A 14,531-nucleotide genomic window follows, 5' to 3' on the forward strand; every position below is an offset into this window, starting at 1 on the left:
GGAAGGGAAATACATTTCTTTGAGGGTATGGCCACTGAGAGTATTCCTCCCATGATTCTGCAGGTGAGTCAACATCCATGCACATAAAAAGCATGAATCAAATGTAGTGGGTTACCTAAAAAGGAAGATGTGAAATTAAGAAGTGATGTTGTAAATGAGAGAGTTGGAGGGGAAAATAGGGGTATATGTGAGTATGTTTCATCATACACATGTATGAAACTCTAGATGAATTTGAAAATGAAAAAAAAATGTCAAATGATGAATGTGTATACAGAAGCCACCACTCTCAGTATGTGGAATATATGCTCCTTTTGAAGAGTGTTGGTGTTGGAAGCAGTTGGAAGAAGCTTTGTCATTATGAAGAAATACAAATCCCACTCTGGTCAAGGGCCAAGATCAGCAACCACCATTAGTCATGTAAACATCATGTCCTCTTTCATGATTTGATAAAAGTGACCCTTTCCAAGAATTCTTAACCTTAGTCAAATAGAGTGAAAGCCAGAGAGTTCCCTGCTGCTCACAGCCTGTGATTGGTTGTGGAAAGGATGGATCAAAATAGGCAGAAGGCTACATCTGCCTGAACTCTTTACCATTGACTTTCTCTTCTTCAACCTTCCCTCTGGGGTGCTGGGGAAATTTCACCCTACCAGATCCCATTTATTTTTGTTCCTTATAAGAGTTATACTGTATCAAATGTGTCCCCTTTTAAATTCATTAGAAGAAAATCCTAAACATACATTCTCAGTACAACTTGAAACTGCCACAATCATCAGAAATTTTGAGAGATCATCCCATCCCAGAGAAACACAGGCGATTGAGGAAATCCAAAGCAGTGTGTCCCTCAGAATTTTCTGGAGTGGCAAACATATTCAGGAAAAGTAAATGAGTAAACTGTGCCCTGGAATTAAAAAAGTATCAACATTTATTGAAAAAATAATAAAGTCTCCACAGAGCTTGAAAAACAAAAAGTTGTTAGAATTGTAGGAGCCAGCTCATCAGAGTTTCTTGCCATCCACCAGTTGTGTGTGTATATATGTAAATACATATGTCATCATGTATATATGTATGCAAATCTGTGTGTGAAATTTTTGGTGCTTGCTTGTTGAAATTTGCTTGTTAGGGCCTGCTTTGCTTATCCAGTGTGTGCCTCTGTGTGTGTGTGTGTGTGTGTGTGTGTGTGTGTGTGTGTGTGTACATGATTTTCTCTCTTTTTTTTTTCTCCAGCTCCTAAAGAGTCTGGAGCTTTGCTCCTATCAGAACTACTAGTGCTGAACCTGTAAATGATCTGCTGTAGTCAGCAGTGGCCTCTGTCAGCTGCTAGCAGCACTGTCCCCAGTAGCTGACTTCAAACTTGTTGCCTTCCTATGTTTACCTAAGGTGTCAAGACTAGCTTTTGACAAAATCTTATTTAAATAGTAAAATACATACCTATTTTTAAAAGAATATCAATAAATGGTTTTAAAAGTAAACATTTTGTTGTCTTGGTACTCTTAGCACTGGTTACATTTTACAGACAAATTTTACATTGGCTATTTATGCCAGGTTTTTAATTGAATCTAGGGATTTAGAATCATATCCTGAAGCTTGCAACAAAGCACTTTACTAAGCCATCCCCTAGGACCTACATACAGTCTAATTTCTAATAACCACATGTGTTTAGCTTTTGTAATTTCAATTGCCATTAAGTTTATTTAAATTTTCTAATTTACTTTTAAAACAATATAAGAAAGCATAAGAGATTGTTTCAGTGTGTGAAAATCTTGCTTATGCCTTCAGTGACAGAGATTTCAGATAACTCACAACAGGATGAAAATTAAAATCTTTATTGCACAGCTATCAGCTGGGTCTCTCTTTGCCCCTAAGTCTAGATCTAAATATATATGTAGCATCCTACTTACTTTTCAGTTATCAGGGGTATGTTATCATGCCTGAACTATATTAATAAAATTGAATTGTTACAATCATGTACAAGATCACACTACTGTAGCATTCTTCTAAATATGTGAGTGATTTATCAAATACAGAAGAGTCACAAAATTATATATTTTCTAAGGTTAATGTTTGCCTAGGGCTTTACCACTGAGTAGTATCATATACCTAGTAGCACGTGGTTTGGCTGCCTTATGGAATAGTGAAATTCTAATGCTTTTGCCCACATTTAAGATATGTCATCACCCAAAGACTGGCTTGCCTTAAATTAGAATGTCCCAAAATTAAGATAAATGAGTGGCTTGAAGGGTAGAAAAGCCCAACAGTTATGCTAAACATAAGACCCAGTCGTGTTTTATGTGCCATGGGAATCAATGATAGAAAAAAAGATATGAAGTAAGTGGCATAGAGTAAGAGGAAGGAGACCATAATTCTCAAGGCATTCACATGGGCTTTAGTGCTGGGGTCTCGTTCCCCTCTAGAATTGAGATGCATTTTCTGTAGATGTTTCCACAAGGAGAAGATTAACAGGATGAAGGAGACCAGGGCCACTGTGAATGGTGTTACAGAGAACACAATCATCTCCAATAAGACCAGATTTGAAAACCCTGCAAAGTCACTCACTCTAGAACTCCAAGTTATATTTCTCTCATATTGATACATCCAGTGTTCTATATGTTTGTTTATTTGTAATATGTTGAGCATCAAGAAGATCAAATTTCCCAGAAGGACAATCAGAAGCACTTTCTTCTCTCTCCACTTCAAATAGAGAAAAACCGGTTTGGAGAAACTGGCTATTTTGAGCAAATAAAAGATGCTGAGAATAGTGGCAAGCCAGAGACTGAAGTGATTGGAAATTACCCAGGTAAACATGATACCCCGTAATTCTGTTCCAGTCACAAATGAAAATGAATACTTCATATATTTTATCCATGTTATTAACATTTCCCATATCAACACCATTCTTGAAATGGCCAAGAAAAGCAGGATCCAACCAATGGAAGAAAGAGTTCCTTTCCTGACCCAATCAATGCAGTTTATCAGCACTATGAATCCATTGCTCATATTTCCAAATACAAACTCTGCAATCATAACCATAGTTAAGATACCATACACATTGCTTCCCATGTCCAGACAAAGAAGACTCACTGCTTCTCATTTGGCAAGGTGAAATGTCCCTGTAGTCTCAAAAACTAAGATAAGCTTTCATTCAAGTCCTTCTTATGTAGTGACTGACCTAATGTCGATGAGTATATTAAAATTTTGCTAATGGCTCTGTACATTCTTGTGAAATCCTTCTTTCTGATATCTTTCAAGACTAAGGTTTTATATATATATATATATATATATATATATATATATATATATATCCTTCTAAAGACTGAACTAGATTGCAGAAAATCATGAAGTGCATCCAGCTGTCATTTGCTAACATGCAAATAAAGATATATTCTCTTTCACTGTTATATCAATTTGCATTGTCTCTGCTAAAGAAAATTTGATTCTATCAGCTTATGTTCTAGAGCACAAAGGTGACAACAATATGATTCATCCAAAATTTACCTAAATGACATCTTTTGGGTCTGTCAATATTAATCCTGGTGAATTGGAGAGCAGAGACTGCTCTGTGACACTCTGTGTTCTTAGTTTTATATGTAGTTATCCAAATTTTTCAGCAGTTGAATTGGAAGAAGCTCATGTCCAAAACAGAACATTTGGTTCTGCTTTGTTGCCTTTTAATACACAGGGATCCTTGGATGCCTGGGAATGGCATGCTTTCATATTTTATATACTCCCCACAATATGTAGCTTTGTTTCTGAACATACTTGAAAATGACAAATGTAAACATGCTATCAATAGCTAGTAGAACAACTATTGTCTTCAAAAGAGTATTATTTAACTAATATTAGATCATGGAATTTGTAAGATGGCACAGGGAATAAGATCACTTGAAGCTCTTGATAGGGATCAATTTTCAGTTGTAAGAATCCAAATGGGTGCTCACTATCAACTGTAGCACAAATACCAAAACAGTCAATGTTCCCTCTTGGCCTTTATAGGCATTGCCTGCACTACAAATATGTGGTGGGCAAAAATATATTTAGTCATGCACTCATAGACAAAAAAATAAATGTAAATAAAATCTTAATTAAAACACTTGGCTCTGGCATTTTTCTGCTCAACTGCCTTTACATTCTTTAAGTTTCAAACATAAAGAACCAAGTCCTTCCAATGCCTTTAATATCTGATGTTATATCATCTCCCTTCTCTTTGTATGTTCTCATCTCCCTTGGTTTTTCTCCATGCCTCTGCATCAACTACCATGATTTTCTTGCTCTTCTACAAATTTAATTACAACATTTGCACATTTGTTCCTTGCTAGTTCTATTTTTAGGATGTATTTTCTTCAAGGATTTTTTTCACTTTTAGTATACTTTATAAGTATAGTGTAGGTTTTATATGAATAGGATCTATAACCACTTTTTAAAAAAGGCTTATTTTACACAAAATGTCAATTGTTCAATTTTGCCAATAATCACATGGGAGTCAGATGTTAGGGTGAAAACCTGCTATCTCACAGAGGAAGCTGACCTTCCTCCTTTGCCAAGATCCCAAAAGAATGGCTCTCTTTCTCCACACCATCTCAGAAAACCTTCAAGTCAGTACTCCCCCTTTCTAATTCTGGTAAGTCTTTCTATTTCTGCTCCATAATTCCTTTTACTCTGGGTTCTTTTTCCTATGTCCACTCCCCATCATTTACTCCATGCTCTACTTCTTGGACTATTGTTGACTTCATTTAATCCTGTTTACATTATTCAATGCAAAATCTCTTGGATTATAGGTGTGTGCTAGGGCTAAGCAACACAGAAACTAGAAACAAGATTTTCAGTGAATAACACAATCTCAAGGTTCACAGTGTGGTCAAATATCTTTCCATAAAGATTCATTTATGAAATTCTCAAAATATAAAACTAAACAAATAATAATAATGGAAGATTTATTTTTATATTTCAATAGATAGTATCAGTTTTCAGGATCAAGAGACAATTTTGGTTGACCTTAGACATATATGGTAATTATTTCACCACTTGGGATTATGTGCCAAAATGATGATATTGGGCTCAACACCAGCCTGGACTACATGATAAGCTGACACCTTAAACAATCAATAAACAAAAATAAACCTTAAAAGAACATGTATGAAATATAAACCTACAAATATAATGAACAGAATACTAAGATACAATTTTATAAATAGACTTAAATATGATCAACTGGTCTTCAATAAATATTAAGTTGAATCAGTAGTAAAGACAATTGTTGCAGCAAATTGTACTGGGAAAATTTTGTATCTGCATTTAAAAACACAGTGTTATCTTTTATTTTAAAAACCAATCTTAGATAGTTTCCTTTATATATTCAAAACAGAATTCTGGTTGTCAACTTAAATATAAAATCTAAAAACAAGAACCTGAAAGGTCTATGGAAGATTATTTTCTTAACATGGATTGTCCATAAACTTATACAAGAAGGTTAAAGTTGATCAATTTCATTATTGGAGCTCTTTGAAAGATATAAATATAATGAATAGGAAGCCAAAAGCAGGGAGAAAATAAATTTGGAAAAACAAATATGCAGGATGCATACTGACAAGTTAATACTCAATAATATTGTCAAAGTAAACCAAATAAAAGAACCTGCATATCCCCCTGAAAATAGTTTATAAAGACTAAACACAAAAGAAATATTAATCATTATTCTCTAAGGTGAATATATTAATTAAAAGCCTAACACAGTCTTAAGACTATGAGGGCTGTTCCGTGGTTGTAGCAGATCTCCTGGAAGCCTTTAGACAGTGGTGTCTTCAGAGGGGTAGACAAGCTGCTGATAAGTCACAGCCAGAAGGCACAGGCCAGAAGGGAGGTAAGTTCCAGCAGAGGGGATGGGTTCTGGATCTGCAGAATTCACCAGGGTTCTCTGATGTTGTGGTTATTTGTGGGAGTTCTTTACCTGATGCCCTGGGTGGAGCAGATCTACTGGGAAACTTTCAGACTATGGGGTCTTCAGAGGGCCAGACAAGCTAAAGATGTGCCCCAGTGAAAGGCACATTTATGGGCACTTGATCATTGATAACGAAGCCAAAAATATACAATGGAAAAAAAAAGAAAGCATCTTCAATAAATGGTGCTTGTTTAAGTGACGTTCAGCATGTAGAAAATTAAAATTGATCCATATTTGTCACGTTGAACAAAGATCAAGAGGAAGTGGATCAAGGACCTCAACATAAAACCAGATACACTGAATATAATAGAAGAGAAAGTGGGAGAAAGACTTGAACTCATTGGCAGAGGGCAGGGATGGGATTTCCTAAACAGAATTCCAATGGGTCTGGCTCTATAAGGCAAAGGACATAGTCAATAGAACAAACAGGTAACCTACAGATTGGGAAAGAATCTTCACTATCTTCACATCCAATAGAGGGTTAATATCCAAAATATATAAAAGTTCAAGTGGCTAACCTCCAGAATCCAAACAACTCAAATAAAAAATGAGGTTTATAGCTAACCCAAGAATTCACAACAGCAATCTGGAATGGCAGAGAAACACTTAAAGAAATGTTCAAAATCCTTAGTCATTAGGGAAATGTAAATAAAAATGACCCAAAAATTCCACCTAACACCAATAAGAATAGCTAAAATAAAAAAACTGAGGTGACAGAGCATATTGGCATGGATGTGGAGAAAGAGAACACTCCCCCAATTCTGGTGGTGTTGCAAACTGGTAGAACTACTCTAGAAATCAATCTGAAGCTACCTCAGAAAATTGGAAATAGATCTACCTGAAGACCCAGCTATATCACTCTTGAGAATATATACTCTAAAGATACCTATCATATCACAGTGGCACGTGTTCCACTATGTTCATAGCAGCCTTATCTGTGACAACCAGAAGCTGGAAACAACCCAGATGTGCCAAAATGGATGGACTAATACAGAATATGTGATTCATTTACACAATAGAGTACTATTCAGTTATTTAGAACAAAAATATCATAAGTTTTTCAGGCAAATGAATGGAACTAGAAAACATTGCATTGAGTGAGGTAACTCAGTTCCAAAAGGACATGCCTAGCATGTACTCACTAATAAGTGATTATAGCCAAAAAAAGTACAGAATACCTAGGATAAAATCCACAGAACTCAAGAAGGTTAAGAAGCTGAAGATCCAAAGTGAGGATGCTTCAGTCCCTATAGGGAGGGAGAAGAAAGCAACCAAAGAAGGTAGAGGGAGGGAGGTACCTGGGTGGAAGAGGGGAGGGGGAGGGGAAAGGGGTGGACATGATCAGGTATGGGCTGATCTCCCTTCAGTGGGAGAAGTAGTGCCTAACCCTCTAGAGACATAATGACCCAGAGAATGGGGAGGCCTGGTTGCGATGGGGTGTGTTGGGGTCATCCTCTTGGAGATGCTGGAGGAGGAATGGAATGAGGAACTGTGGGAGGGTAGATATGGAGGGGAATAATGACTGGACTGTAAAAACCAAAAACAATAAAACATTCCGACTCTGCATGAACAGATGACATTCTGGATGCCCTGTGATGGTCCTTATCAAAGAAAATTTCTCCTCATTGTTATAATATAGACAATCTATAAAAAATGATTGCTTTCACTGTTACTTTTTCAAGCATGTGTGTTATATATTGATAATACTCACCACACACTATACTCTTCTCATTGCTGCCTGCCCTTTCCCTCTCTCTGTTGACCTTTTCCTAAATTAGTTTGTGTGAATATTCTAGATATTGATCATGTGTGCAAAACATTTATCTCTGAAACAGGCTTGTTTAACTTAATGAAAAATTTTCAAATTCTATTTCCCTAAGAATAACATCATTCTTTGAAGATGTTAAATCGTCTGTCATGGGTATTCAAACTAAAACTATCACAAAACCTTATTTGGTCAACACAGATCAACATTAGAGATGCTTGTAAACAAGTATGAGGGTAAAACACATGCAGAAATAGGAAAGACAAGACTATATGGAGGAGCAGTTATGTTTGCAACCTGTTGTTTTATTCAATTGTGCCGACTCTGGTTGACTGTGCACTTTTAATACTTCTCTCTCCTGAAAAATGATACTATTGGCACTTTAGGCCCAGCACTTTTGTATTGTACTTCTTAACACATTATGCTGGATGCCTGCTTTCTAGCACGTATCACTTTAGGAAACCAATCATTTTATATATCAAAAACTTGCAGCTAAAATTCATGATGCTCAGTTCTACTTGAATTTTAGATAATCAACAAGTAATTGCATATCAAATTATTAATTGTGTTAGACTCAAAATATGCCTTCCAAATCATGGCTATAATACAACCTTCTTATAATTATCCAAGATTTATAATATAAAATAACAAAAACAAAACAAAGGACCCATCATCAACAAAAACCTGTTTTAAAGTAACTATTTCTTTTTTTTCCATTTTTATTAGGTATTTAGCTCATTTACATTTCCAATGCTATACCAAAAGTCCCCCATACCCACCCACCGCCACTCCCCTACCCACCCACTCCCCCTTTTTGGCCCTGGCGTTCCCCTGTACTGGGGCGTATAAAGTTTGCGTGTTCAGTGGGCCTCTCTTTCCAGTGATGGCCGACTAGGCCATCTTTTGATACATATGCAGCTAGAATCAAGAGCTCTGGGGTACTGGTTAGTTCATAATGTTGTTCCACCTATAGGGTTGCAGATCCCTTTAGCTTCTTGGGTACTTTTTCTAGCTCCTCCATTGGGAGCCCTGTGATCCATCCATTAGCTGACTGTGAGCATCCACTTCTGTGTTTGCTAGGCCCTGGCATAGTCTCACAAGAGACAGCTACATCTGGGTCCTTTCGATAAAATCTTGCTAGTGTATGCAATGGTGTCTGCATTTGGATGCTGATTATGGGGTGGATCCCTGGATATGGCAGTCTCTACATGGTCCATCCTTTCATCTCAGCTCCAAACTTTGTCTCTGTAACTCCTTCCATGGGTGTTTTGTTCCCAATTCTAAGGAGGGGCATAGTGTCCACACTTCAGTCTTCATTCTTCTTGAGTTTCATGTGTTTAGCAAATTGTATCTTATATCTTGGGTATCCTAGGTTTGGGGCTAATATCCACTTATCAGTGAGTACATATTGTGTGAGTTCCTTTGTGAATGTGTTACCTCACTCAGGATGATGCCCTCCAGGTCCATCCATTTGGCTAGGAATTTCATAAATTCATACTTTTTAATAGCTGAGTAGTACTCCATTGTGTAGATGTACCACATTTTTTGTATCCATTCCTCTGTTGAGGGGCATCTGGGTTCTTTCCAGCTTCTGGCTATTATAAATACGGCTGCTATGAACATAGTGGAGCATGACCTCTGGTGGAATCACCATGCCTGACCTAAAGCTTTACTACAGAGCAATTGTGATAAAAACTGCATGGTACTGGTATAGAGACAGACAAGTAGACCAATGGAATAGAATTAAAGACGCAGAAATGAACCCACGCACCTATGGTCACTTGATCTTCGACAAGGGAGCTAAAACCATCCAGTGGAAGAAAGTCAGCATTTTCAACAATTGGTGCTGGCACAACTGGTTGTTATCATGTAGAAGAATGTGAATCGATCCATACTTATCTCCTTGTACTAAGGTCAAATCTAAGTGGATCAAGGAACTTCACATAAAACCAGAGACTGAAACTTATAGAAGAGAAAGTGGGGGAAAGCCTTGAAGATATGGGCACAGGGGAAAAATTCCTGAACAGAACAGCAATGGCTTGTGCTGTAAGATCGAGAATTGACAAATGGGACCTAATGAAACTCCAAAGTTTCTGCAAGGCAAAAGACACCGTCAATAAGACAAAAAGACCACCAACAGATTGGAAAAGGATCTTTACCTATCCTAAATCAGATAGGGGACTAATATCCAATATATATAAAGAACTCAAGAAGGTGGACTTCAGAAAATCAAATAACCCCATTAAAAAATGGGGCTCAGAACTGAACAAAGAATTCTCGCCTGAGGAATACCAAATGGCAGAGAAGCACCTGAAAAATGTTCAACATCCTTAATCATCAGGGAAATGCAAATCAAAACAACCCTGAGATTCCACCTCACACCAGTCAGAATGGCTAAGATCAAAAATTCAGGTGACAGCAGATGCTGCCGTGGATGTGGAGAAAGAGGAACACTCCTCCATTGTTGGTGGGATTGCAGGCTTGTACAACCACTCTGGAAATCAGTCTGGCGGTTCCTCAGAAAATTGGACATAGTACTACTGGAGGATCCAGCAATACCTCTCCTGTGCATGTATCCAGAAGATGCCCCAACTGGTAAAGTAACTATTTCTGTGCACTGCACTCCCATGACCTGTACTCTTAATATTGTTTCTCGGTTATTTTCAAGATCTCCTTATTTATGTTAGGACCTCAATGGTATCATTGAAAGTTTAATTTTTCATCCTAATACCATATAAGTAAAATAACTATATTTTCTGGAACATTGAAGATTGATATACTGAGTTTACTCTAGAAAATTATGTAATTTCTTTGGAGCAGCTTCTAAAACACCTTGCAAAAATCACTCTCCAAATTCATACTGCTACAATTAATAAATAATATCATTAAATACTTTAAAATGTGCTGGTTTGTATTTTAACTTTAGCTCTGCTTTATCTGTTTCATAAGTTATTTTCATGCAGGTGTTGGAAAGAATCAATGAGTTTCCATAGTTTACCCAATGAGTGTATGAAAAGCCAACTGTATTTTGTGAAGACGAATCATCATTATTGTGAATGTTAATTAATCTGTATTCAGGGGGATTTTTCTGTTCTTTTCTTCTTTTGAACCATTCTCTTATTTCTGTGTAGTAGCTTTCTTCAGTGAAGTCCGGTCTGTGCTCTAATGACTCCAAAGAACATTGGTCACTTTTCATCCATGTTCTCCATATTTGAATACATAAATGGTTCCATCTAGGTCTTTACATTCCTTATGTAGTTATTTCAATAGATGTTTGGTAAATTAATTTCAAATTATGATTATCAGGTTGTATTTTTATGATACATTTTTATAGTTATAGTGTCCCCTTGTTTTATGAAGATACTCTTAGGATTGGTCTCAAATTTGTAAAGAATTCTTCATGACATTTCTTTTCAATGATAAGATTTTATTCTGTAAAATAAAGTTTCATAAAACTGTAAATTTAAATGGTTACTTGAATGGTGGTACTGGTAACAACTAATTGACTTTTTTTTCAATGTTTATTTTTTAATTAGTTTTCTTTTATTTACATTTCAAATTTTATCCCCTTTCCTTATTTCCCCTCTAAAAACTTCCCTATCCCACCACCCCACCCCATTCACTAACCCATCCACTCTGGCTTCCCTGTTCTAGTATTCCCCTACACAATGGCCTCTCCTCTCATGGATGTCCAACAAAGCCATCCTCTGCTGCATATGCACCTGAAGCTTTGAGTCCCTCCTTGTGTACTCTTTGGTTGTTTGTTTACTCCCTGCTAATTGACAATTTTAGAATGGATATTTTAAAGTTCATTTGAAGAACTTAATGATTGTATTTATATGCACAGATATTTATATCTACATATATATTACAAATGATCATATGTCAAAATTTTAATGTAATTGTATTCTATTTTGTTTTACTGTTACCAATCACAATAAAATTTAAATTATTTTGTAGGGTTAATGTGTAATTTAAAGTATTTTCCCACTGTATCATGATGTTAAAGAATATTTATAGCCGGGCCATGGTAGTGCATGCCTTTAATCCCAGCACTTGGGAGGCAGAGGCAAGCAGATTTCTGAGTTCAAGGCCAGCCTGGTCTACAGAGTGAGTCCAGGAGAGCCGGGGCTACACAGAGAAACCCTGTCTCGAAAAATAAAATTACATCTAAAAACAAATAATGTTGAACCTTTTCTCTTTTCTATTTATTTAATATTTAACATTATTTTATTTATTAAAATCTCAAATGGTGTTCCCCCTCCCAGAGTTCTTTACCCCATGTCTCCTCCCTTAAGTATTTTAGAAGTTGCTCCCCCACCACATGCCTGGGCATCCCCCTTCCCTGGGGAATCAAATCTCTACAGATCAGGCACATCTCCCACTGATGCCAGACAAGGTTGTTCTGGGGCCTCTGAACTGCCTGAGTATTCTCCGTAGTTTTTGGCTTAGACTTTGGGAGCTCCTTGGTGTCTAGGTTAGTTGACATTGTTAGTCTTCCAATGGGGTTGTCATCCCTCTCAGCTCCTTCAGTCCTTCCCCTAACTCTTCCATAGGGGCCACAACCTCATTCCAATGCTTGGCTGCAAGTACCTGCATCTGTCTCAGGCAGCTGCTGGTAGAGCATCTCAGAGGACAGTCATGCTAAGCTCCTCTCTTCAAGCAAAACAAAGCATCAGTAACAGTGTCTGAGTTTGGTGCCTGCCCATTGGATGGAACCCAAGTTGGGCTAGTCACCAGATAGCCTCTTCTTCAGGCTCTACTCCATTGTTTTTTCTACGTTTCTTTTTGACAGGAACCATTCTGGGTGAAAAATTTTGATAGTGGGTTATTGACCTCATCCCTCCACTGAGGACCATGTCTGTCTAGTAAAGGTGGTCTCCTCAGGTTCCATCTCTACACTGTTGAGCATTTCAACTAAGGTCTGCTGCATTGCATCCTGAGAGCCTTTCACATCCCAAGCCTCTGGTATTTTCTAAAGGTTCTCCCCCTCTACCAACCCCAATCCCTGGCAGCTGCATATTTCCATTAACTCTACTGGCTCTCTGGGCTTCTTTTTTGTCTCCCCCCATATCTGATCCTATACCCATTTCTCCTCATCCTCCATTCTCCCATCAAGTTCTTCCCTTCCTCTGCCTCCTAGGACTATTTTGTACCCTCTCTAAGTTGGATTGAAACATCCTTTCCTCATGTTAAAAATGACTGGATTTAGTCAACAATTCTTAATAGCATGCTAAGGACAGAATGACAGAGCAGATGATCTGAAAAGGAATATATTTCTCCTCTTTATTCCTTGTTCCATTTTTCTTACCTTAGAAATCCATCAGTTATATTGAGTGTATTTACTGAAATCAAGAATAACCTCCACAATGACACACCAGCTTTCTCAATACATGCTGGAATGTCCATTTCAATTTGCTGTTCCATAAAACCAGAAGAAAAGGATGAACAGATAAATACAGAAATATTAGGTTATAAGAGAAAATTTGTGCAACCACATTGTCAAGAATGGAGCTTGCCACAATAAGCATAATGTTGCTAATATAATATATGATGAAGAACAAAAGGAATGACATCATAGTTTTCATAGCTTTTATGTGTGCTTCTGTGCTTATGTCTTTGGTATGTATGCCCTGTAGTTTCATCCTCCTAAGGTGGCTCCATAAAGAGAAGATTAAAAGAAGAAATGAGGTCAGAGACACTATAAAAAAGAAAATGAGAATCCCATTGTAGAGGCTATGGTAGACTAAGAAACCACTTAGAGTATCTAAAACAGGGAATGTTGTGTTTTGTTCCAATTTTGTCCATTTGTAGATAAAATTATTAGCTATCATTTTCATAAAAATGAGAAATAAAATGAAATACATGAGTGTGCCTAGGACAATAGCCAGAAGTACTGCATGAATTCTCTGTTTAATCCAGAAGAAAATGGAATTAGAAAAGTTGGCAATCTTGAACAAGTAGAAGACACTGATGCACGTTGTACAGGCTATGCATAAATAGTTGGATCCTGTCCAGATAATGTCAAAACAAAATTTGAAATTCTTAGAGTAACTTAACGTCTTGTAGAATTTCCTGAGAGAGGCACCAGCAATTGTTGTCCATAGAACACACATTCTGGAGATGGCCAACCAAGTAAGAATGAAATCAATTACAGAGATTTTCTGATTCTTGAACCAAGAAGTACTGTTTATCAGGACAATAAATCCATTTCCCAAAGTTCCTATTATGAATTCTACAACCGAAATGATCACAAAGAAAATCTCCAGTAGGCTCGACATGTCGTTTAATAGGCAGTCTCTACCTTATTTCATCATGGGAAAATGGATTACAGCCACATTGATGTAGATGTGTGAATCCAAATCTTAAATGGGCAATGAATACCTCTGTAAAACCCTAAATGTATGCTCTCAACTGAGTTCCCAATTAAATGTTAAAGTATACACCCATTTTTCTTGAGCAAACCAACAATTATCAAGGCTATCATTTTGTTCTCTGCTGGGTTTTATAATGTTTATATTTTAAATTTGAAACATTGTGCTGGTATTTGAATATGTATTTGCTAAAATTTAAATAGTGATACATATTCTAATGTTATCCTTTGCATGAAATTATTCATTTTGACATGTTTTTGCATCTGACACATTCACCATTCATTCTGCTATTAGAACTGAGTAAAATTTCAGATGTTTCATGTCACTTGATTTTATAGTGTTTATCCTTGTTATGAATCTTATGAATCCACATTATTTGGTAACAATAAGTCTAAGAAAATGAAAGATACTTCTTTTATGTTTTAATACGTTTATTAAATGCTTTTATGTTGCCATAAAT

At 36.7% G+C, this 14,531-nt stretch overlaps 2 protein-coding genes across 2 annotated transcripts; both read right to left on the bottom strand.

Annotated features, from left to right (window-relative positions):
- Positions 1–2,139: 2,139 nt before the first annotated feature.
- On the bottom strand, positions 2,140–3,057 carry Tas2r121 (taste receptor, type 2, member 121). Its single transcript, NM_207024.1, has one exon. The coding sequence runs from the start codon at positions 3,055–3,057 to the stop codon at positions 2,140–2,142; it is 918 nt and encodes a 305-aa protein (NP_996907.1).
- A 9,991-nt stretch (positions 3,058–13,048) lies between these two features.
- Tas2r122 (taste receptor, type 2, member 122) lies at positions 13,049–13,978 on the bottom strand. Its single transcript, NM_001039128.1, has one exon. The coding sequence runs from the start codon at positions 13,976–13,978 to the stop codon at positions 13,049–13,051; it is 930 nt and encodes a 309-aa protein (NP_001034217.1).
- Between the last annotated feature and the right edge of the window lie 553 nt (positions 13,979–14,531).

This window comes from Mus musculus, chromosome 6 (genome assembly GCF_000001635.26).
Source record: "Mus musculus strain C57BL/6J chromosome 6, GRCm38.p6 C57BL/6J".
In the NCBI taxonomy this organism is placed as follows: domain Eukaryota; kingdom Metazoa; phylum Chordata; class Mammalia; order Rodentia; family Muridae; genus Mus; species Mus musculus.